Source organism: Panulirus ornatus, chromosome 16 (genome assembly GCF_036320965.1).
Source record: "Panulirus ornatus isolate Po-2019 chromosome 16, ASM3632096v1, whole genome shotgun sequence".
Taxonomy (NCBI): Eukaryota; Metazoa; Arthropoda; class Malacostraca; order Decapoda; family Palinuridae; genus Panulirus; species Panulirus ornatus.
The window spans coordinates 7402706-7429167 of record NC_092239.1 but is presented as its reverse complement, the minus strand read 5'-3'; the positions used below and the strand labels follow the sequence as shown (position 1 = coordinate 7429167).

Sequence of the window (26462 nt, the reverse complement as noted above, 5' to 3'; positions counted from 1 at the left end):
TGTGAGGTTGCCTTCGAGAACAGACTCGTGACATGTGTCATTTGTGACAGGGATCTCTCTCATGTGTCCTGATGTGTGGCAGGTCACAGGCTGACGTGTGGTAGGTCACAGACTGACAGGCTGAGGTGTGGTAGGTCACAGGCTAACGTGTAGTAGGGAGGTAAAGACCTTCTCTCGTCTTCCCCGTTAGTCTAAGCGTTCGTTTTTATCATATGGAATGATTATGGCTATTACAGCTAGATTTAGTTCTGAGACTCCACCGGCGGCAGTGTGTGGTGAGACAGTCGCACACTTCAGTATATTCTGTGAGAGAATAAGTCTTCTGAAATCTTTCTTGATTTCAGTGTTCGCAAGATCCATCCTGTCATTTTTTTTTTTTTTTACCGTATATCGGATTTTCGATGACCTATATTTCTTTCTTTTCTTTTCTTCTTTTTTTTTGTGATAGCAAAAATTATACCAAGATTATACCAAGATTTTTGGCGCGCTTCTTAGTCTCGACATGATACCACGGCGTCTGGAATGGAAGTCCCCTTTTAATTTCCTGGTTCAACCCACATCGTCGCCTTGGGATATTTCTCTCCAGTTATCATGGTTGTAATTAATGGTTGGCTGAGAGTCTGTCTGTCTGTCTGTCCGATTGCGTCGTTCTTTTTTTTTTTTTTTTCTAGCTCCCTGAAATGTGCATTCTCATTGCAGTTCTGATATCGCGCACGGGAGACGAGAAGCTCCAGTAATTAATGTTGTGATCAACGTCGGATATGAGGTTGGGAAGAAGAACAAAAAAGACCCAGTGGAGCCTGTAATATACCCTCTAACACTAGTTAGACTGGATGCTATTCAGTTTACTACTCCAGTTCTGGGATCGAATCCTCAGAAACGTTTCCGACCCCTTGTCGTATTTTTATCCCATCCTATCACGACCATCATTTCGCTTTCTCTTTCAATATGAGAAATGACTCTATTGTCGAATTAGCTTGAGGCCTTTCTGCAAATCCTTTGGAAAATGATGCTCTCGTATGTTGTTTGCCTTCAAACATATCTAGGTGACTTTCTAGTCGTGGTCAAGAGAGAGGAGGAGGAGGAGGAGGAGGAGGATCGGTCATCTCTGAATCTATATCGTATTCGATTCTGTGGTTTGATCACAGATCGTCATCATTATGTTTTCATTTAAACCCTTTTGTACATTTCCTTTTATACGTGATATGTTTGCTACTGACCTCTAGTTGTGGGTGATAGGTTTTTTTGCCTTCCTTTGTGGAACAATCTCTTTGTTTATTTATGTTTTCAGACATTTGGAGTCGATGATGGAATCCAGACCTTTTTATTTTTTTTCATCAAAGAAAATTGAACACTCTAAGAGTTCATCACGCGTGCAATACGCTCACTTGACTTTCCTGAAGTCCTCAGTGTCTGCGCCACTTACTTAAGAATGCACTAGGGTTGACAGTCTTAAATCATCTGTACCAGGAGGGTCGAATGCCATCCTTTTAACCTTTCTCTTAATCATTTCTGTTGTGTATCTTACAGAGAAATCTAGATATGATTTTCATTCTTGGCTGGTTTTGTGTCAGCCACTTTGATATATCTGAGTTGATCTTCTCTGGACAAATTTTAAAGTACGTTTTGTTGTTTCTGTTTTGGCGATAACGTCTGAATAATCCACTCCTTGCCAAACTGATGGTGACTGTCCCAGCAGATAAGGTGACTGAGAACAGTCCTCCCGCCCTGTATAAAGACAGCTGTTTAAGGTCTTGGAAAGTATGAATAATAAATGTTGAGGGGGTGCGCGCGAAAAAGTTTGGAGAGGCTTAGTTTAATGCATTTGCATGAGTAAATATGTAAATCTGTGTGTGTGTGTGTGTGTGTGTGTGTGAGAGAGAGAGAGAGAGAGAGAGAGAGAGAGAGAGAGAGAGAGAGAGAGAGAGAGAGAGAGAGAGAGAGATTGACTATCGTCTCTGATGATTTTGAGGTACACGTGATCCGTCGACAGCATTCCACAGACTGTGCGCACGTACCCTTCCCCAGTACACTCCTGCTAGTAGTGCAGTGTGAGGTGTCTACACTGTCTACATACACTAGGTACAGAGCCAACTCGCGGTACACGTGTGTTCAACAAGTGTTAACATCTCGCAAATGTTGGATTCCAGTGGAAAACTTCTGTCAGAAGAATAATCCAATTTTGTACCTGTCTTATCTGTCAGTTACCTATGATAATCTTCATATATATATATATATATATATATATATATATATATATATATATATATATATATATATATGTGTGTGTGTGTGTGTGTGTGTGTGAAGCGTCTGGGGTAAACCATGGAAAGTTCTGTGGGGCCTGGATGTGGAAACGGAGCTGTGGTTCGGGCATTATTGCATGACAGCTAGAGACTGAGTGTAAACGAATGGGGCCTTTGTTGTCTTTTCCTAGCGCTACCTCGCACACATGAGGGGGGAGGGGGATGTTATTCCATGTGTGGCGAGGTGGCGATGGAATGAATAAAGGCAGACAGTGTGAATTGTGTGCATGGGTATATATGTATGTGTCTGTGTGTGTATATATATGTGTACATTGAGATGTATGGGTATGTATATTTGCGTGTGTGGACGTGTATGTATATACATGTGTATGGGGGTGGGGTGGGCCATTTCTTTCGTCAGTTTCCTTGCGCTACCTCGCAAACGCGGGAGACAGCGACAAAGCAAGATAAATAGATAAATAAATATCATATATATATATATATATATATATATATATATATATATATATATATATATATATATATATATGTGTGTGTGTGTGTGTGTGTGTGTGTGTGTGTGTGTGTGTGGTGAAAGTTGTGCTGAAATAGTATGGTCATATTGAGAGGATGAGTGAGGAGAGGTTGACTAAGAATGGATACATGTCAGAAGTGGAAGGAACCAGGAAAAGGAGGAAACCAACAAGGAGCGAGAAGAACAATGTGAAAGATGCTTTGAAGGCTAGAGGACTGAACGTGCAAGAGGAAGGAGTACGAGGCATGCATGGGATGGACCGAACTGGAGCATTGTGATTTACAGGGGACGACGCGCTGTCAGTAGACTAAACTAGGGCATTTGAAACGGCTGTGGGAAACCACGGGAATGTTTACGGGGACTGGTTGCCGATAAGGGGCTTTCCTTTCGGCACATCATAACATGACAGCTTGAGAGTAGATGTGAGTAAATGAGACCATACCTTCTGTTCCTTGCGCTACCTCGAGGAAACGGCAGACATGTGTGGAAGAAAGAAAATGTATGAAAATACATATACTATATGAACTTTATGCATGAGCTTGTGATGTGTTAAATATATACCTCACAATTGCATGTATTTTGCTTCTCACGCAATAAGTCATTTTCGTACTATATGGATTTAATGATCTGTGATACGAACCGTCAGTAGCATAATCAGTTGCATAACCTTGCACAACTACTAGTAAACCACAGAGGCATGTCAGGCTTTAGAGAGGTGTTTCTGATGGTATCTGCGACCCCCTCCTCTCTCTCTCTCTCTCTCTCTCTCTCTCTCTCTCTCTCTCACCTTCTCCTCCTCCTCCTTTCAGCTCCTCGACTCCCGCCGTTGGATTGCACAAGTGTTGCACGCCGGCACTTGTTGAGAAACTGCAACACAGGTGTTCCCCAGCTGCGCCTCACTCACCTGCTGTTCCGCACCCACGGCCTCGTCAGCTTCCTCTGTACCCAACGCAGGCCAAATCTTTTCCCTAAATAGTCGAAACAAATGTCTTGAGCCGAAAACTTTCTTCTTTTTTTTTCGTTTTAGAAAAAAAGAATTTAATTTCCTTTATCCCTCGCCAGAGTTAGGTCATTTCTTCTAGATAAGTTTAAATTTCTCCAGTTATCTAAAGTTGTATTCCTGCTGGAGTTGTTTTCTCTATTTCAGTATGTTCAGTCCAGAGACGTTTCCTCTCTTCATGATAATGTTGATGATGATGGTACAGTGAAGATGAAAGTGTGATCATATGACGTCTGTAGTGAGCAGAGGGATGTAGTGATGGTGACGGATGTGGTGAAGATGAGGGATGTGGCGAAGATGAAGGTGCAGTGAAGATGAGGATGTAGTGAAGATGAAGGTGCAGTGAAGATGAGGATGTAGAGAAGATGTAATTTAGCGAAGATAAGAACATAGTGAAGATGGCCTTTTTGACCTGATCCCAGAAGGATCCAAGTTAGATTCAAGGGCAGGAAGATTAGGATGATGATAATGATAACATTCAAGGGCAGGCTGAAGATGATGATAATGACAATAATGATGATAATGTATGGCTTCGTGCGTGAGTTGGTTACCTCCATGTGAGTCGGTATGTTATTACGTATAAACGGTTATTGTGCCATTGTGTTCGAAGCCTTTTCTGTTTTCTTTTTCTTTTTTTCTTCAGACTTACCAACTCGTCACATTTCCCATCTTCCCTGTTAACGTGACTGGAGCTATGGCTCTGTGAACCATGCAAATAGATTATATTATTATCATTATCGTTATACTTTGTCGTTGTCTCCCGCGTTAACGAGGTAGCGCCTGGAAATAGACGAAAGAATGGCCCAACCCACCCACATACACGTGTATATACACACACGCACATATATCTATATATTCTACCGGTAATTTCAAAACTAAATGCCAATTTGCGTGGCTTCCCACATCATCATGTGTCGAATACACAAGGGTTCCTTGCCTCATGACAACCTGGCTCGTACTAGGTCTGACAAAGGGCTTCGCCTCCTTGGTGTAACGGCTACCCGGGCTCGAATCCTGGTTGCGGCAGTCGATCTACAGTCAACCCAGCTGTTCATCCCACCTTAGAGGTTCGTTGATAAACTGGGTATCCGGCTTAGGATAGGGGATGTATAGATAGCGTTAATGAGATGGCCATGCTTAGGACGTTCCGTTCTTTCTCGGCTAACATAGAGAGAACACTTTTGATATTGGGAATCAACGAGAAGCATATATACGTGACGCAACGCCCAGCGAGAAGCATATGTATACCTGACGCATCACCCAATGAGAAGCATATATACCTGACGCATCACCCAGCGAGAAGCATATATACCTGACCCATCACCCAGCGAGAAGCATATGTATACCTGACGCATCACCCAGCGAGAAGCATATATACCTGACGCATCACTCAGCGAGAAGCATATATACCTGACGCATCACCCAGCAAGAAGCATATATACCTGACGCATCACCCAGCGAGAAGCATATATGCCTGACGCATCACTCAGCGAGAAGCATATATGCCTGACGCATCACCCAATGAGAAGCATATATACCTGAAGCATCACCCAGCAAGAAGCATATATACCTGACGCATCACCAATCGAGAAGCATAGACAATACCTGACGCATCGCCCACACCTCCCAGAGCAACCAAACTCTATATAAAAATGACATATAAGCGCGCAGAGCACCCCTCCCGTTCTCTCTCTCTCCCCCGCACGGTACGTGGAGCACAAGTGGAGTTTGGGTGCGATTATCATATTACAGCACTCGATGATTATAGCTGTTGGGGGAGGACTGGTCCGTCCACCACCATCATTTGCTCACTATAGAAATCGTTTTAGATTGGTGTTGGTGGCTGTTGAAAGGTTATCTGCCAAACGCTCCCAGAACCTGCAATATATATATATATATATATATATATATATATATATATATATATATATATATATATATATATATATATATATATATATCGTACTTGCTATTTCCCGCGCTAACTGTAAAACGTCCCCACCAGGTCGTACTGGCCCACCATTGGTCCTGTAGGAACCTAGTGTACCCACCAGGTCCCACTGGCCCTCCGCTGGTCCTGCAGGAACCTAGTGTACCCACCAGGTCCCACTGGCCCTCCACTGGTCCTGCAGGAGCTGTATGACAAACCACAGTAGAGGCGCCGACGTCACCGCGCGGTCGACCGGACGACCGTGCTCCCGGGCACCGATTTCGCCACTTTTATGTCCCGTTTATGATACTCGGCCACTTTGATTTTCGGTGTGAGTCGGGGTAGCGGAGGGGCGGCGTCCACCAGCTTGGCGGCGGGTTAGCGGTTAGACCTGCGGCGGCGAGAGACGCACAAAGCAGGAGGACGGCCAAAGGGAATCCACACCGATGGGTTTTTTTTTTTTAGCTCAGGCCATCACCACAACCAGCGCCGGAGTGGACGGACCCTCTGGCACCAATTATACCAAGAAATATCTTCCTATTTTTCGGGTGGGAACTTATGCGGGAAATGAACGTCTGACATGGGAACAGTGATGTCAACAAGGGAATGCTGGTGGTCAGTGAGTCTCCTGTAGTTGAGAATTTGGTCAGGATAGACACGCGTTCAGAAGAGATGGACGACGACTGTAACCCCTCGCCTATTGTTAGCTCAGGTCTGAAGTGTAGTAGTGGCTGTGGTAGCAATATGAGTCCTAGCTAGTGTGTTAGGATATATGCTAACTTGAATAGAATCGTATAATAGGAAGAAAAATGAAGTCTTTCTTTTTTTCTCTTTTTTACTTCACGTTTGCTGTTATGTTCCCTACGGCGAGCAGAGGGGTAATACTGGCTCAGCCCTGTCCATCTGTGCCTCCTGGTCTTATACACTCGATATATCAAACCTAGGACGATCAAACACGGACCAAACTAGTACCACCACAGATGCTCTGCAGGCAGAGTTTTATCATACCAACTTAGAAAAGGTTTTCGAGGCTGAGGAAAGACTCGCGGTCAGAAGAATATCCTGTGGCCAAAATTGAAGGGTTCGCGCGCTGCGTGATTGCATATGGATCATCCACATCTGATATAGGGGGTTGAATACTGAACAAACATGTATCACGAGATGGCAGCGTATGACTGCACATCTGAATAGAATCTTGACATTTGAGGGATCAGAGAGCACGGTAGCAAGGTCATGTTGGGCCCATCTGCTATCAGATACCTGATACGCGAACCAAAGCTTTATCACAGACTTCTGTGCGCAGTCTATACCTGATTCCATCAAGATTTGGAGGTATGGGGTCATAGGTCAGGATCATCATAAGATGAGGTCTATGACGAGAAAGCGGAGGTCAGAGGAATTTATCCCAAGGTGTAAACTAAAAGGTAAAGGATGAAAGAGGGAAATTAAGAGATGAGAAAGGTTGATAATACGAGGGAAGTAGTGCACAGGTGAGCTGTCCAATGAACGGAGACAATGGTGGCACAAAATGTTTATCTTTTTCATTTAAAAAATGGGCGCAAGTGTTTTACAAAGACGTTTTCTTTTTTTGTTTTTAGTTGTTGTTGCATTTTTGTAAGATATAAAGTCTAATTGTAAAACTCGACCACAGGATTTAAAATTCAATTTATAAGAATATCATCAATGATGCTAATCATGCTAGTAATAATAATAATAATGATAATAATAATAATAATAATGATAATAATAATAATGATAATAATAATGATAATAATGATAATAATGATAATATATTATCATTATCACCATTGTTATTATGATTATTATTATCATTATTATTATTATTATTATTATTATTATTATTATCATTATTATTATTATTATCATTATTATTATTAGTATTATCAAAACTCCTTATGACAGTTGCGTACAGGATTTACAGCTGAATCATATCATTTTTGTCAACCGTTTCAACATTTTCAGACATTTCCCCAAATTACCTCAATGGCACCGACAATCGACCAGGAGATAATACGTTTTATCTTGTCACCACGTCGTAGTCTAACGACTCCCGTGTGTCATACTCCGTCGGCTGCACGATATCGCGAACATCTGCCCATTGTTCTGTCGAGTGCCGGGTCTTTATTTCAGGGTCTTGAAGAATGGCAGACGCCTCAGGCCCACCAAGTCAGTCTCTTGGGCGGCGACACATGCAGACGCTGACGAAAACAGTCGCCAAGATATTACCTGCAGAACAAAGAGAGTGAAAGTGTAGCAGGATCGTGGCGTACAGAGAGGGGATGGCTTGGTGAGAGATGATGCCAGGAGGATTAATGGGACGGATGGCTTCTGATTCCTTCTGATCAAGGAAGAGGTGAAGGGAGACCCACCCTAGATGTGTGAGTAGTCCATACTAGGGCGAATAGAACCCTCTGCATACATGGAACAGCTGCTCACAAGGAATTTGATTACAGCACCTATGTTTCACTCCCAGTTTCTAGGAATTTATCAGGCCACTGATGAGCAGGACGATCCAACCAGTTGTGTTACGTGTGATGGTACCATAAATCACGCCAGATAGCCCTGAGGACATTGCAAGGATTACACCACCCTTCCCAGCCTCTCCCTCCAACCTCACATCACCCTCCCAGCCTCTCCCTCCAACCTCACATCACCCTCCCAGCCTCTCCCTCTACCCTCCAACCTTACATTACCCTCCCAGCCTCTCCCTCTACCCTCCAACCTTACATCACTCTCCCAGCCTCTCCCTCCAACCTTACATCACCCTTCCCAGCCTCTCCCTCCAACCTTACATCACACTCCCAGCCTCTCCCTCTACCCTCCAACCTTACATCACCCTCCCAGCCTCTCCCTCTACCCTCCAACCTTACATCACACTCCCAGCCTCTCCCTCTACCCTCCAACCTTACATCACCCTCCCAGCCTCTCCCTCTACCCTCCAACCTTACATCACCCTCCCAGCCTCTCCCTCTACCCTCCAACCTTACATCACCCTCCCAGCCTCTCCCTCTACCCTCCAACCTTACATCACACTCCCAGCCTCTCCCTCTACCCTCCAACCTTACATCACCCTCCCAGCCTCTCCCTCTACCCTCCAACCTTACATTACCCTCGCAGCCTTTCCCTCTACCCTCCAACCTTACATCACCCTCCCAGCCTCTCCTTCTACCCTCCAACCTTACATCACCCTCCCAGCCTCTCCCTCTACCCTCCAACCTTACATCACCCTCCCAGCCTCTCCCTCTACCCTCCAACCTTACATCATCCTCCCAGCCTCTCCCTCTACCCTCCAACCTTACATTACCCTCCCAGCCTCTCCCTCTACCCTCCAACCTTACATTACCCTCCCAGCCTCTCCTTCTACCCTCCAACCTTACATCACCCTCCCAGCCTCTCCCTCTACCCTCCAACCTTACATTACCCTCCCAGCCTCTCCCTCTACCCTCACATCACTCTCCCTGCCTCTCCCTCTACCCTCCAACCTTACACCACCCTTCCCTGCCTCTCCCTCTACCCTCCAACCTTACATCACCCTCCCAGCCTCTCCCTCTATCCTTCAACCTTACATCACACTCCCAGCCTCTCCCTCTACCCTCCAACCTTACATCACCCTCCCAGCCTCTCCCTCTATCCTTCAACCTTACATCACCCTCCCAGCCTCTCCCTCTACCCTCCAACCTTACATCACCATCCCAGCCTCTCCCTCTATCCTTCAACCTTACATCACCCTCGCAGCCTCTCCCTCTATCCTTCAACCTTACATCACCTTCCCTGCCTCTCCCTCTACCTCCAGCCTACAAGGCTATACTACTCCACTCCACCCCATCCTAACCTATCCCTACAAACCCCTTGTCGTCCTCCTGCTGCTCCATCTCCACCTGGTCAACTTCCTCATGCTGCCTATCCTGACAACACGGTACCAATTTCCAGCTTCAATCTCATCCATTTCCTCCTCCCAGTCGCCCCACCTCCTGCACACCGTCCGACCATTACTCCTGTGGCCCCAGTCCTTGCCCTACACTTACGCTAAACACCCTAAACACAGCCTCCGCCACCCTATCCCCATGGGTCTTGCCCTGGGAGCCTTCAGGCTTGCTGACAGACACCTACCACAAAACGAACCAGCTTCTTTCAGCTACACTCAGCACGGGTCATAACTACAACATCGATCTGCCGAGTCTGCCACAACGCCCCATATTCCTTCATTCGCTATCAACAAGATTTTCCTATCTAACCTCGATCTAATACCCTCCAGATTTACCATCTTGTCTTCATCTGTACAGAGTAGGAATATATACGACAACATGACTGTCCTCTAGCAGTCAGTCACTTCATAGATCACCAGGTCTTCTGGTATCTGTGTCTCCGTCAGGCATATGTGTTCTATCACCCTGACCTCTGTAGGTCCTCCTGGCCACAGGCTCTGACAGTATGGAAAGCCAAAGCTTTAAACTCATTGTATTTGTGAACGTGTGTGTGTGTGTGGGTGCGTCTGTGTGATTGTCTTTGTTTGTGTGTGGATTGCATGTTTTGCGTATGTGTGCGTGTCTTTGTATGTGTGTACAATACGCTTGTGTGTTTGTATGTTCATTCTCTGTGTGTCTATTTCTGTTTTTGAGGACACATATGTATGTATACATATTTTTCATATATTTTTATACACGCGTATATCTATGTTTCTGTGTACCTCTACGTCTGTGCTTAAATGTGTGTGTGTGTGTGTGTGTGTGTCGTTACCTATATACCTTCACGTTGTCAAGTACTGATGAGTGACTTAGTGGTGAGGTGTTCGTGCGTCCTAAGCATGCATATAAGACAATGAAATCAGGTGTTGTACCTCCTCTCGCAACACGAGAATCCTTCGCGTCGCTCAGCGTGTTGTAAGGGCCATCACCTTCCCTGCCTGGCTGAGCAGGAACTGAGGAGCTGTCCAGCGATGTAAATAACTTCTATGGGAAGCTGTAAGGTAATCCTGCTGATGCTCACGTAACCACACTAAGTCAGTATAGTGTTGCCACCGGTTTCTGTCTGATTTAGTCAAGGATGGCAGGACTAAAGGCCCATAGACATGCCACACCAAGTCTGCCACATTTTTGTCAATATTGCGCCATAGCTGAGACACTCTTATGTCCTTCATGATACTCCCTCAGGACGTGGCAGTTGCCTCTCACTCGTGTGCTTTACCCAGTGAGGGAGGTGACTACAGTGTCCCTGTGTCTGACCCATTGTGATTGGTGACGGAATCCACCTGCCTCATGATGCCCAACATCGAAGCTCTTCCTCGATGATCGAAGTCAGAGAAAGGTTTCAAAAGGGGGGGTCGGTCTTACTCTGCTTCATTCCGCATGTGTTCTTGACTCTTTCTTGAGCATGTCTGTTAAAGGGTTGACTCAATACTGATTTCCTTCATTGGTTTAGCTCATAACTTACGTCTATTTGTACTGCACGGGGAGGGCGTCTTACGCTCGTGAAGGCCACTCCAATCTCTTGAACATTCTGTACTATCATAAATGTGTGTATGTGTTTGTGTGTGAATACACGGCACATATATATTCAAGGTTAAGAGACAGGGGCAACACGAGTGTAATACTCTCTCTCTCTCTCTCTCTCTCTCTCTCTCTCTCTCTCTCTCTCTCTCTCTCTCTCTCTCTCCCCTGTGACACACCAATAGTAATCACAGGGTAATTAAAACAGGAGGATGATGATGGACCATGACAGTGTATTACACTCACACGACACCTTGATAGAGGATGGAGACAATATACCAAAGCTATAAGCAGTGGATGGAACGGATTTTTATTTCCATTTATCAAACTTTACAATCTAGGTATACACAGAGAGCATTACGGTGATAGTCTGGGTGATGGGTACATATATAGAGAGGCATGTGGAGGTGTAGGTGGGCCCTTGTGGGCCCAGGGACCCCCGATAGGTCATCTTCCGTCAGAGGAAGGAGGATATAAAGTACATCAAATACATGACACATAATTCCAGGGTGATACAGATGGTAACTTAGGTAATAACATTTGTGTGATAGAAAACGAAGTCATACATACATAACGAACATCTTGTCAATATTGGTAGTAATGTAGGGCTACGTAGAGACATGGTAATTAAATGCCTCTAGCAAACATACTATTAAATGTCCAATGTATCATGAACCTTGATCTCCATATTGCTGTCAATGTCAACAACAGAGCGCGTATATTCTATAACTGAATGTCTGTTTTGAACGTATTTTTGACGTTCTGTAAAGCTGATTCCAACATATTTATAGACAGGACAATAGACGGGCGCAGATGTACATAGCAAAGATCTCTTGATAGATGTATAGAAACAGAGGACGGGAGGCGAATATAGAAAACGCTCGTTTTAGAAATGGTGGATGGGGAACTCAAGTAAAGCGTGTATCGTTTTGTAAGTTATGAAATTTGAGCTTGGAAGAGCCACGTGGTATGGCCTCTCAGGGTCTCGCGACTGTCTCATACCTGCCACGTGGGTGTAAGACCCGCCCTCACAGCGCGCGACCCAATCAACGGACAGAGTGCTTGTTCCCAGCGCTCTACCAGTCTTGATTGGTTGAAGTGATGGTGACGTCGATTCATAGCGCGCGTAAGAGGCGTGGTCACTTAATGACGTCATATGCTACATATCATCGAAGATATATTTTGTGTATTCTTACACATAAGAAAGACTTGATCGTCTTTTATATGTGGCTAGCTGAATAATGGGGGAGTTAATCACTCCATTCACTTAACTGCAAAAGTTAAATGCGAGTAGATATGGAAATATCGGAGATGGCAACTATGTCTGGGCGCGCCTCGGGTGCTGGTCGCGCGCGAGGATCAGTTGACGTCTCGCGGTCACGTGTGTAGGTCGTGCTCACCCGACCTCGGGACACGCGACTCACCCGACACAAGTGTGCCATCGCTTCTCGCGTGAGCACTCCCGAACGCGCGTCTAACGCGAACCCATCCGCACAAGTGCCTTTGGTTTTTGGATAGTTGTATAAGCCAGAAAATAGCCTGAGAGAGAGATTTTTGCTCCGTTGTATATATATATGAATATATATATATTTGTTGTTGCTACCCCCTATAGCAGGAAGCAAGTGACAATTGTGATGGTGGGGAGAACTTAAGCCGCCAGAGATTATTGACATGTGCTCTTCAACTGATTCCAGTATGGCAGACACGCAGAAAACGAGACGAGTAAGTATTTATCATAAACTATTTATTTATACTCGTCCATGCAAGATTTTTGATATACTGTTTTCAAAGATTACTATTAAGCATCCCTAGTCACCTAGCAGATATATAATGAAGTTAAACACTTTATATATAAAACAAAAAATGGTTGACTAGTTGGCCTATTCAATGTTCCTTGATATATAAAAGAAAATGAAGTTAGAAGTGTGAGGGTGGGGCGTGCCTAGGCTGGATTAAGCTGACGCCACAGCTGATGACACACTAACCCACTGACTTGACCCTTTGAGAATTAGCATAAGCAAGAGAGAGACGACGGTGGTTTATTATTCCTTGAGTACAACAACCTCAAACGAAAAGTACGACGACAATTACCACGACTTGATAAAATGCCATGAATACGACGGATTAACCCCATGAGTACGACGGATTAAACCCATGAATACGACGGATTAACCCCATGAATACGACGGATTAAAACCGTGAATACGACGGATTGAACCCATGAATACGACGGATTAAACCCACGAGTACGACGGATTGAACCCACGAGTACGACGGATTGAACCCACGAGTACGACGGATTAAACCCATGAATACGACGGATTAAACCCATGACTACGACGGATTAAACCCATGACTACGACGGATTAAACCCCATGAGTACGACGTATTAACCACATGAGTAGACGGATTAACCCCATGAATACGACGGATTAAACCCATGAATACGACGGATTAACCCCATGAATACGACGGATTAACCCCATGAGTACGACGGATTAAACCCATGAATACGACGGATTAAACCCTTGAGTACGACGGATTAAAGCCATGAATACGACGGATTAAACCCCATGAATACGACGGATTAACCCCATGAGGACGACATACTACCTTTTAAGTACAGTGACTTTTAACACTTCGTACGATGACCCAATGAACGATATTGAGTGAAATGACCCTTATCCTCAGTGGGTTAAGGACATGTAAACAGGTCAACGGTAGTTTTTGATAACCCCTTGAGACCCACGGTACGATTTCTAACCACTGTGGTACGTCAAACTAATGAGGTTAAATGAAGGAGCTCATTATAGTAGTATAGATATAGATGTAACTTTTAGGCATAGATTGGAAGCTTTGAATCATAGATTTGATGGTTACGTTAGTGGACATGAATATATGCGAGTAAGAACTGCCTTTTATAGATCGTTAAACGTAATGTAGTTTTTTCTTTCAATTGTGCGTTCGAGGTTCTAGGTTGTTTCGTAGGGCACTTGGCTGGGGAACAGGCTTGCTTACGTTACTGGTGAAGAGTGCGTTGAACAAGATGGGTAGGCTGAGGGTGTGTGAAATACTCGGTATCCAATAATTAGGACAATTTTCCTTAAGTCATACCTCGAGGAAACAGATGTGTAGGTGATAAGCGTGCACTTAACCTTGTGTCTGTACAGGTCCTAAGTGAAGGCTTGGTTAGTCGAGGTCGATTTCAGTTTAGATGAGTAACGACAGCATGACATTGGATCGGATTAAGACGTAGGTAACTTTAATTCGAGCATCGAAACCTGAATGCCCTTTAAACCTAGCAACAACAGATGGAGGTTGATTTTTAAGTACTTAAGATCAGGGAGAATGTCGAGTGCAGCTCTTGTCATTGATACAGGACGAGGGTGAGTGTGGCAGCGAGCGTCGTGATGTGTGACAGTGGTGGGTGGCAGGTGTAACGAGGGAGGGGGTGGTGTGGCGGTAAGTCAGGGTCGTTAAAGGACCCTTGTGAACCCAATAGTCACACTGGAACCACTGCTGAGATTGTCAAGCCAGCTAGGTCAAGAGTAGAGTGGTATTACTGGTTGTTGTTGTAGGTATGTGACATGTTCGTTAGGTTGAGGAATCGTTATTGAGTAGCTTGTTAATGTCTAAGGGAGGTGTAGGGATACGGATAAGGGGGAGGGGGAGGAGGAGGAGCGTGTGACCTGACCTTATAGTGGGAGACGTGGAATAGACTGGCCCGTGGTGGCAACAGACAGACCCTTGATGGCAGCAGACAGACCCTTGATAGCAACAGACTGACCCTTGGTGGCAGCAGACAGACCCTTGATGGCAGCAGACTGACCCTTGGTGGCAGCAGACCCATATTTCACTGCCAGACGCCAAGGTAGGTTGAGTTCTGCTCTCTACCCACCTACGGTCGATATGTTATTACCAATTACCATGTTCCTACGTTCCTCTGCAGAGCAACAAGCCCTTGATGGAGCGCCGCAGGAGGGAGAGGATCAACCACTGCCTCAACGAGCTCAAGAACCTGGTCCTCACTGCCCAGAAGAAAGACGTAAGTGGTTGACGCCTTCATCATCTGCTGCTGTAGTTGTCTTGTTTATTATTGCATCGTAAAGTTCCATTACATATGCTAACCCAGGACTCTTGCGTTAGTCATGCATACATTCATCATGCAGTGCCTACCCTGAGACTTGCTAATACCTTTATTTCTCCGCCTTACAGCCAACGCGGTACAGCAAGTTGGAGAAGGCAGACATCCTGGAAATGACGGTGCGACACGTGCAGGCTCTCCACCGGCAGGAGACGTCAGGGCCCCGCCTCCCCGCCTCGGACTCCGGCACCAAGTATCGTGCCGGCTTCACTCAGTGTGCCGCCGAGGTGAGTCGGTTCCTGTCCGGCGTCAGCGGCCTGCCTAGTGACCTGCACGCCCGCGTCCTCAACCACCTCAGTTCCTCAGCTTTACCGGAAACCCTTAGCGTAAAACCTGAAGCCGAGGTGCCAGTCCCAGAGAGGTCGCCGCAGCAGCAGCAGGAGGCGCCGCATGGGTCGCTGACGGGAGTGCCGCTGGTGCAGGCTCGCCTGGCCTCGGGGCAGCTGGCACTAGTGTTACCGTCATGGACGGCCATTCCCTCGGGAAACAGTTCCCCGACCAACGCCGCCTCTCCGGAGGCGGCAGGTGCACCCTCCTCCCCCGAGTCAGCCAGGGGCAGCCCGCAGGCCGCACCTGACACTCAAGAAGAACGCGTCAGCCCCGAGACCTGTACCAGCGGTGAGCGTCAGGCCTCCTCCACCCGTCTCCAACCATCTCTCTGTTCCAGCAGCCCCGCCGTAGCCACGATGGGTCAGCACCCTGCCCCTCAGGTGGCACCGTTGGACCTGGCCACGCCACATCGCCGTGCAGGCACCGTGGCCCTGAGGCCGGTAAGACAACAAGCCTTCACGGTGTCTGTAGACTTGCCAGGTCCGTCCCCTGCACTGCCACCCAGAGCCGCCGTCCTTCTCCGGCCGGCGCCTGCCACCCAGAGACCGCTGAAGTCTCCTGCCGGAGGCGCAGCCGCGGCAGGCCAAAGCCAGCCACCTCGTGAGGGCCGCCACGCACCTTACCCCGCCCACCACCACCATCACCAGAACCCTCACTGGCGCCCTTGGTGAACCATAGCTACATAAATACATTATTCCAGACCTGTTGTCAGAGACTGTTTGTGCCTTGGAGATTCGGTACCTGAGTTGTGGGCATAATGAACATGTTGTCTTGTTTAACCATAAGTGTGTTTATAGTTCTTCATAATCTGTCACCAGTGATATATTTTCTCTATGTCATTCTTCCAGACCTGTTGACTTGTACATAAGATTTCGTGTTCCTAATTCCGATGGTGCTGTGATGTCTGTATAGACGGGATGCTGTGTGTACGTACGTATGTGAGAGGATATTGTGTATATGTACGCGTGAAAATAGCGTCCATATTTGTTGTAAGTGTGAAGTTACGTATGTACATGTGTGTGTGTATGAGTGTATGTAAGTTTAAGGTTGCAGTGTGTGTACGCACTGTGAGGATACTGTACATGTATTACATGTACGTCTTGCTGTGTTGTGTGTGTGTGTGTTGTGTGTATGTGGGAGGTGGTCGTGTACAGGTGGCTGCCACTACTGTCATGTGACTACTACAGTATGCTGGACGGGAACTCCAGCCCTGATGACACCTTTTTTTTTGTAAGTAATATCCTCTTGTGCTGCTACAGATCAGTGTGAGGTGGGGAATGATCTCGCTCCTCCCACACCCTCACACACACACGGGAGGACCAGACAGCTTCTCCCACACCCTCACACACACACGGGAGGACCAGACATCTTCTCCGGCCTCTGCTAATTCCTCCACTTTAAAAAAAAAGACAGTTCTATTCTTCAGTGTGACACCGAAAGCAGTACAAATACGTATATAAGTACATATGTAATTATATTTCTTAATAAATATATATCAGGAAAAATATGAGGCGTAATGTTATTGTCCTCAGGTGAATGAAGAGGTGATGGTGCGTGACATGTTGACTCATGGCTTATGGTGAGTGACGTGGGCACTCGTATCGTATGATGAGTGACATGTGCACTCGTATCGTATGGTGAGTGCCATGTGCAATCGTATGGTATAGTGAGTGACATGTGCACTCGTATGGTGAGTGACATGTGCAATCGAATGGTATGGTGAGTGACAAGTGAACTCGTATCGTATGGTGAGTGACGTGTGCACTCGTATGATATAGTGAGTGAAATATACACTCTTATGGTGAGTGACATGTACACTCGAATGGTGAGTGACATATACACTCGCATAATATGGTAAGTGACATGTACACTCGTACGGTGAGTGACATGAGAGAGAGCCCGTCACGGCTGGTGCCAAGCACCCAGGGACTATATGGAAATGAGGGAGGATCATTTCCTCCTCCTCCTCCTCCTCCTCCTCGGAATCTGTTGTGAGTTTACCAATAAAAGTCTCAGGAAGTATTCCTTTACGCGGGTGAAGTGTCTTGAGATGATAGGCGGCTGGCACCCTTACGTCTCGGGTCGATAAGGTTAAGAATCCCAAGGCAGGAGGAGGCGGTTGGCTTATTAGAGCTAGTGATTATACAAGAGCGTCAGGAGGTGTCAGGTGGCAGCTCCTCCCCCCCAGGCGGGCACGGAGGCTGGCTGACACCCATAGAGGAACGGAGGCCAAGACACAGGGAGTCACGAAGGTTAAAACATGGGTAGGCACAGAGACCGACACAAGGACAGGGCATTGAAGACATCATAAGACATACATTTAAATCCCATCCAGTTACTCATGTGAGGATGGCTGGACGGAAGGTGAAGGAGGGAGAAGGGTAAGTTTACGTACCAAAAATATATATATATATCGTTTTGGTGGGATTGTTGAGAAGAAGGGAATGTAACTAAGGGCACTTGTCGTGATGAACCCAGATGAGTATGTTTCGTTTCATACCACAGGCGAAGACTGTCGTGGTCTCGAAGACATACTATGAGTGAACTGAAGCGCCTCGAACAAACCCCGAGCTGCGGTCTTGGGGATAAATTAGATAGAAGATCTGCGACGAGGTCTTCTACTTGTGGAAGACATTATTAGAATCCTGTGTTCTTCAGGTATATAGATGTAGGCAGGATATTGAAGCATAAGGCTCTCCGTGTTCAGTGGGATAGAGATAGGGGTCGGTTCTTCGCCCTAGCTCGGATTCCGTGGCTTCATAGAATATAGTTCGCACCATGACAGTTTGTTCGATGTCTGACTAGGCCAAAAGTTGAGGACCATTTGAACTCTGAGAATTGTCAGGAGACAAGTATGGATCGCCTGTGATGGAGACTGCTTGAGAAATATTGTGTCTTAAGCGAGTGTAATGAAGGCAGAAGGAGGTGGTTGGGTCAGGCAGGGGCATGACATTCCCACCGCCCACGCCTTATTGGTAGTTCTAGCTGACCCTGATGTTTTTCTTTGCTGTGTCAGTTGTCTCATGCTCTGTTATCTGTTCCTCTGTCTCTTCCTTTCCCTCTCTTCTCACCTTCTAAATCCATCGTCCATTTCTAACCTCCCTCGTTGAATCCTTCCTCCCATCCCCTTCCCTTCGACTCTATTCTCTTTCTCTGTTTATTTCCTCCTCCTCCTCCTCCTCCTAGCTACGCCTCATGACCCTCTCGTCCTCCGCCAGCGGGAGGGAGGGTGCCTCTGTGGCCTGGTAGTAGGAGGTGAACCTGAGCCCTCTAACCGTCAGCATACCGGCACCGGACACCCGACACCCGCCGCCGGACCACACGTAACAGGTCCCCGGGCACTGTAGGACGCTTCCCACGGCCCCGCCCGGCGCGCCCTACCGCGCTGGTGGGAGGCACCAGCCTCCAGTGGCAGTGGCTACCAGGCTTAAGACACCCCCCCTCCCCAACACTTTATGGGGAACTCGAAGTGAATGAAGAGGGCAAGAGTCAACAATTGCTCCTTCGTGAAAGGGATCGCACACAAAAGACATGGTCAAGGCCATCATGACTTGACTGAAAACAGATATAGTAGAAAAAAAAAAAGAAATAAGGCAAAATAAATAGGTTATTTGCTAGTGAGTGAGGCAGTATACAGGAGTGTAGTCATTGTTGCTGAGAGTGAAAGTACCTGTGTCGGCAAAACTTTGGTAAAAGTTGAGTGAAAGTGAGATTATCTGAAAATTATTCCAGTAGTCACTGAAGGTGATACGGGTCTCGGTAAAAGTGAGGGTGACAGACATCTTCATCGACTCTTATCACTTTCAGTGATTGCTGTAATACTAATCAGATAACAGCAACTTTCACTCCTCTAGTGCCATGTCTGTCTTCCAGTTGATATCCTCATTTTCAGGAATGGAAGTCTTGCTCTCACTGACGACTACTATTACTTTCACCACCAGTGAAAGTATACTGGATTGCCCAGACGACAGTCAAAATACTCACAGATTTCATCTCTCTCTTGACGTGTATGGTAAGGATTCTGGCTTGATAGCCTTGAGCTTCCGAAATGCATTAAATCTACCAATGTACGTAGCGAAACACGGCATCTGACCAGAGTGCCGATGCATGTGTCAAGTAGATTAGCTTAGGAATGGACGATGCTGGTAGACGGTGAGGAGTGAAGAAGGAGAAGAAGAGGAGGTGTGTGTGTGTGTGTGTGTGTGTGTGTGTGTGTGTGTGTGTGCCGCTGTCTTAGCGACTGGGGTATTTAAAGAGCGGATAGTAGGTTGCAGCAGCAGCTGTCATCAACAACTTTGTCATTACGTGTCATAAAAATTATCTTTATGGTGATTGCTACGTGGGATTTGATTGTTGTAGTGTGTGTGTGTGTGTGTGTGTGTGTGTGTGTGTGTGTGTGTGTTGTACTGAGGTCTACCGTATTTCTTTTATTCACGTATTTGCTTCTCTGCTGACGAGGCTTGATTAACCCATGAACAGGCTAGTACGATCGTATCCTTCAGGAGCCTTAGGTATGATGACCTGGCATTTAACATCATCCATCAGGGGTCAGGTCAAAGGGCGAGACCGTCATATCCATAAGGGCCTCGTACCTTCGTGCTTTAGGTATGCTGGCCTGGTATTTAACGTCATCCTTTATGGTCGGTACCAGGCTTTAGGGTCGTACCGAATTGCGTAAGTAAAGAATGAAGTGTAACACACATTCTCTCTCTCTCTCTCTCTCTCTCTCTCTCTCTCTCTCTCTCTCTCTCTGAACTACTACTACTACTACTACTACTACTACTACTACTACCACCACTGCCACTACTACTACTACTACTACTACCACCACCACTACTACTACTACTACTACTACTACTTTAGGACACGCAGTAGCGCTTAACACCGATGGACCCAGTGTAAGTGTGACAGTTTTCTCAGGTCGTATCGCCCCTTTATCCTCACCGCCACACAGGAGCGTAGTTACATCGGGTCTGTGTGGCTTCCAGTTCTTCCCGAGGTGTGTGTGTGTGTGTGTGTGTGGGATCCCCAGGTGGTCTCGAGGTGTGGGTGGGCAGCTCAGGTGGTCCTGAGGCGTTCGTGTGTGGCGCGCCCTCCTAGTTGGTTTCCGGGGTATGGATGGATCTCAGATGGTTCTAAGGTGTGGATGATTCCCCATGGTAATCTCGAGGTATGGGTGGAACCCCAGGTGGATGGGGGTGCCGTGGGGCGCCTTAGGCCAACACCAACGTCAACACTATGTTCGCATAACACTAGAATTATGAGGGATTATACGACTCGAGTGTGAGTGACTGCTGGTCTATGTTGACGTGAGGAGAAGAACATGCAAGTGTATTCCTATTACCTTTAAGGGACACACACAGGCTACACACTGCAAAAGTGTCTTGCCCTAAATCACTTATAGCCATTTTTCGTCTTATACGTGTGCGAGGCTGCAGAAGAATTATGGCTCATTTCGCAGTGTTTTATATCAGTAAAATCGCTTCTTATACAAATACTTTATAACGTGCGTAAGACCAGGGTGCAGACTTGATCAATCAGCAGGAGGACGTAAGGTCAAGAGCCTTACCATAGACTTCCCCAATGATAGTCTTACTTTAGGGTCAGGTCAAGGGGAAAAGCTAAAATGGTCGTTCCGACGACCTTAAAAAGAGATTACGTCACTCACAGTAGGAGACCTGTTACCAAGCGGTCCTAGAAAGTGGACACCAAATTACGTCTTGCTATAAATTACATTTACCGTGACACGCTCGACAAGGATTATGATTTTTTGAATGAGTAATGTTGACGAGGTTCATGGTGGTCCGACCCAGACGGCTGGGCAGGCATCTTGCACCTGACAGACCCCCACGTCAGCTGTGGTCCGCTGCAGCTGTTGTTGTGGTTCTCCTACGGGAGTGACGCTGCAGGAGGGCCAGTTGCCTGATGGGGCCCGACGCCACATCATGCGTGTGACGTAGGCGTTTTTGTACACTACTGATCCACGGGAATCTTCATCAGTCAATTGTGTACCTGCTGTGTAAGCCACACTACTTAGTTGTCTGCTGTACCTGTAGCCGATACATAAGCCACTCTACCGAGGTATCCGCTGTACCTGTAGCTAATACATAGGCCACCCTTTTCCCTGTGCCTGCTGTACCACTGATTAATATGTCATACCGAGTGAGGCTGGTGTCAGAATTGTTTCGAGAGAGGGTAGAGAGCATTCAGTAAATTCTCAAGAGACTGAAGGAAGGGAAATTGGCTGTAGTAATAGCCATGTGTCAGGTGCGTATATGTTTGTTGGAACACATGAGCCACAATGAATCAGCCCCTATACTGCATCATTGCCTCAATGACAGTCCACTCTTGAGCTGAAGTGTGGAAAACAGAATCAATACTTGTGTTGGCTTAGTTAATACTAATGCTGTTCTTTGCTTTGAAAAACTTCAGGTGGCTGTACCGACCACTTCGGTCTTTATATCTTAAAGAACTGGGCGGTCACTGTGCCACCGTTCCTGCACACAGCTGCATCATATATATATATATATATATATACCCTAGCTTAAGCCAGGTACCCATTTTATCCACCGACCTCTAGGGAAGGATGAACAGTTGGATTGAATGTGGACCGACGGCCACAACTAGGTTAGGTTAGGTGAAGCACACACACACACACACACACACACACACACAGGCAGGGTGAGGCGTCGCAGTTGTTAGAAAATGGACACCTCTGCTGCCTTGTTTGATATTTCATCATGCTCAGAGGCACAGTTGTATTCCTCAGTCAACAAGTGTTAACTGACACTTTTTCAATCTAGGTCTCCCACCTGCTAGCCACACCTTTTGGCTACAGATGTGCCGGGTTTGTTGTTCAAGGTTGGCGATATTACAGCGGAACATGGTCGGAGATTCGAGCGTATTAAGGAACACCTGTAGATTTGAATGTTTCTGGATATGTTAGTGTCTGAGTTCTCGTCTGTATATGAATTGTGATGGGTTTTTTTTTTACAGTTTCCCCACGAAGTATGTGCTGAAGACTATCAGTCCATATGTGTGTGGTGGTGTTGATGTTGACACAGATGAAGCTACTGATGTGACGTTTACATGAGATATGATGATGATGTGTAATGTAGTGATATAGTGAGGAAGATGATAACAGGGACACGAGTTATTTGTTCTGAAACATTGAGCCTGGTAGAAAGGTGGAGTAAGACTGTCGGGGATGTGCAATGAGCCTGTAGGAGGGATGGGGTAAGCCTGATGGGGATGTGGAATGAGCTTGTAGGAGGGATGGAGTAAGCCTGGTGGGGACGTGGAATGAGCCTGTAGGAGGGATGGGGTAAGCCTGGTGGGGATGTGGAATGAGCTTGTAGGAGGGATGGGGTAAGCCTGGTGGGGATGTGGAATGAGCTTGTAGGAGGGATGGGGTAAGCCTGGTGGGGATGTGGAATGAGCTTGTAGGAGGGATGGAGTAAGCCTGGTGGGGACGTGGAATGAGCCTGTAGGAGGGATGGGGCTAGCCTGGCGGAGGGGTGAAAAGAACCTGGTGGAGAGGTTGTGTGTGCCTTAAGGAGAGAGGTGGATGGGGCCAGGGGTGGCGAGTAGCGGTGTTTTGTGACACCTTCCTCACCTGGTGGGTCTGACGACCTCCTCTGCCTCTTGACGCATACCTCGCCTTCGTAACATGATGGGGTGTGTATGTGAGTATTCCCACATAAGGGTAAAGCCATTGTACATACAAGTATACATGGTTACGAAACGGGACAACACGAGTGTAACACTCTCCTCGTTACACAAGATTAATAATCATACACACACACACACACACATACTCTCTCTCTCTCTCTCTCTCTCTCTCTCTCTCTCTCTCTCTCTCTCTCTCTCTCTCTCTCTCTCTCTTACACAAACTGTGTCTGCCAGGGTGAATAAAGGCCCGTGAAAGCCGTGTGTGTGTGTGTGTGTGTGTGTGTGTGTGTTTTGCCCACCTGAGGGTCCAGGACGGTGCAGACTTCACTAAATGGTCGTTAAATGACCGTCTAAACACCGGCCCAGGGAACATGTCCCCGAGTAGAAAAAAAAAACACACACTTTTATCTGCTCTTTGTTGTGTTGAGAAAGAAATGGAATACCACAAGAAAGGGGTAGCAGGCGGACACCCGGAAACCTGGAGGGCTGGAACCGCCCTCCCAGTAGCCTGGGAAACGTCAGACAGACCAAAAAAATTATGAAAAAAAAATAAAACGTTCGAAATATTCTTGAAAAGCCAAAAGTATTGGTGATGCTAGGAAGACAAACGCAACGATTGGGGAGACGTATGTCCCCTGTCTGGCCTTCAACAAGCCTATGTTTCTCATGCAGAAAGAAACATAAACAAAAGAACAACGGCTCAAAGAGGATCAGTTACTCTATGTCGGAGTATATCTCGAGGTGAACCTTTCCTTATCACAGACGGAGTCTCGGATCAAACTCTGAGCATTCTGTTCAACAAGGAGGAAACCTCGAAGGGGATTATGATACATAAGCAGAGCTTCAATCATGTTAATGATGTTGTGTAGGTATATGTATGTACATTGCCTTCCATTTTCTCTCCTTCGCAGCAAAATGCTGGGTGTTCTGTTCACGGGTCCGGCTTGCGATGTAGAAACCCCCGACCTCGACACTGGATGGATTCTCAACCGCTTTAAGAGGATTTTACTCCTCTATTAAAACTATGACGTGTTGATCTTGTTCTCGACTATGTCAATACCCTCGCTGGGACCTTGGGGTCTATGTAACTCTCTCTCTCTCTCTCTCTCTCTCTCTGAAAGAAAGTATGTCGTCGGTCGGTCTGTCGCGGAAGATTCTCGGACTCTGAAGTAGAAAACGAGTGTTGGCGGACGATCTGTCACCGTGGCTTACCCCCGGAGTGCCACAATAGGTGGAGGAGAGAGAGAGAGGGCGAGCTGGTGGCCCAGGTACGCGTAGGTCACTGATGGAGACGACGCTGGCGTGATGGATGCTGTGGTCCCTGTCGACATACTCCTTCACCACAATATCCCACAATTCCCCCAAATTTTGGTCCAAAAATCCTCCCCAAAACATGTACCGGACAATGGGAAACATAATGCCCGATTCTCAGCGAAAACGTAAAGGGTTACAGGCGGGGCCCCAGATATCTCTCAATCTCCCACAGTCAATGAAAAGACATCAATAACCCAGAGGGCCGAGGGAGGAGGAAGGGAGGAAGAGGGAAGAGGCCTTCCCCCCCCTGACATAAAAGGGGCGGAATGCAGCGTGCGGAGAGCAGAAATGGGAGGAGAATGGGTAATAATAAAAGAAGAAAAGGAGAGGGAATTGTGGAAGGAGTTGAGAAGAAAGGAGGAGGGAAAAAAGTGTCGATTCAGCGCGAAGCCAAACAAACTAGGGCCGACTGGAGGCAGGGAAGGAAGGGGTTACTTACCTGTATAACCACTTCCCCATTACGGAGACCAAGGTTTTTTTTTTTTTAAACTTTTCTTATATACTTTTATTTCCTCTACTTTCACGGTCGAATTATAAACTGTTTTCATATGTTACTTTTTTATGCTATGTAGTGATTATTTTTGATGTGGTGTATATAATAGGCCGCCCGTGTTGGCTGATGGGTGAAAGGGGTATATGTATATATATATATATATATGTGTATACACTTGGCTAAGTCTAACAGCTCCCGATCCAGAGTGGATACACCTGGTGCCAGAGGTGTGCGTGAGAGAAACACCTGATGACAAGCTACAGGTTGCTGGGGTGGGTACAGATGGGCCAGAGGTCGGTGCATGTGTGGTGTGAGTACCAGGGAGAGAGAGAGAGAGAGAGGTGTTTATGTGATGGCATGTCATACAGTGGAGGGGCGGAGGATGATAGAAAGTAGAGGCTGGATTGATGGATTGAGTGCATAGGAATTGATAACCACACGGTGGGGAATGGTATGTTTACACTGAGAATAACTGGATGGTGTTATTGGGTACACAGTCTATTTACACTGATAGATGAACAGCTTGGGTTGATACAGTGTCAGGCGATACATAGACGATGAGGAGGCATGCATAGTGTATATGGTGAATAGGGAGTGTGAAGGGGTGTATATATGATCATAAGTATGGCTTTAATAACGCAAGGTCTAATGGTGATATACCCTCTTATAATACTGATACCCGGTGGTCAGTATCTTTTAAGAGACTTTATGGAATAATGTACTGGAACCTTTACAAAGCTAAAGCTCTCATTTAGCTGTGACATTTTGGGTCTCCTCTTCAAATTCCCTTCTTTTAGCTTTCCTATCTCAGTCTGTTCCCTCAAAATTAGCTTCCTCTCTGGGCAGAAGCAACCAGTTTAAGCTTAATGCCACTGAAACGATATTTCTACCAATCTCTCTTGATGGATCTGTAATTCCACCGCTTAGCACAATAGATATATATTTAGTGTCAATGTAACATCCAACATTTCTTGGAAATCCCATGTCATTCGAGTTCATCTATAGTGACAGGTGTAAAAGGCTTAGTGGGGTTGGTACTATAAGCTCCTGTGCTGCACCTCCTCCTGTGCTGCACCTCCTCCTGTGCTGCACCTCCTCCTGTGCTGCACCTCCTCCTGTGCTGCACCTCCTCCTGTGCTGCACCTCCTCCTGTGCTGCACCTCCTCCTGTGCTGCACCTCCTCCTGTGCTGCACCTCCTCCTGTGCTGCACTTCCTCCTGTGCTGCAACTCCTCCTGTGCTGCACCTCCTCCTGTGCTGCACCTCCTCCTGTGCTGCACCTCCTCCTGTGCT

General features: G+C 46.6%; 1 protein-coding gene across 1 annotated transcript; it reads left to right on the top strand.

The window, feature by feature from the left end:
* Positions 1-12562: 12562 nt before the first annotated feature.
* LOC139754100 (uncharacterized) lies at positions 12563-17199 on the top strand. Its single transcript, XM_071671183.1, has 3 exons — positions 12563-12940; positions 15168-15263; positions 15434-17199. The coding sequence occupies exons 1-3, from the start codon at positions 12890-12892 to the stop codon at positions 16361-16363; spliced, it is 1077 nt and encodes a 358-aa protein (XP_071527284.1). The 5' UTR covers positions 12563-12889; the 3' UTR covers positions 16364-17199.
* The last annotated feature ends 9263 nt before the right edge of the window (positions 17200-26462 follow it).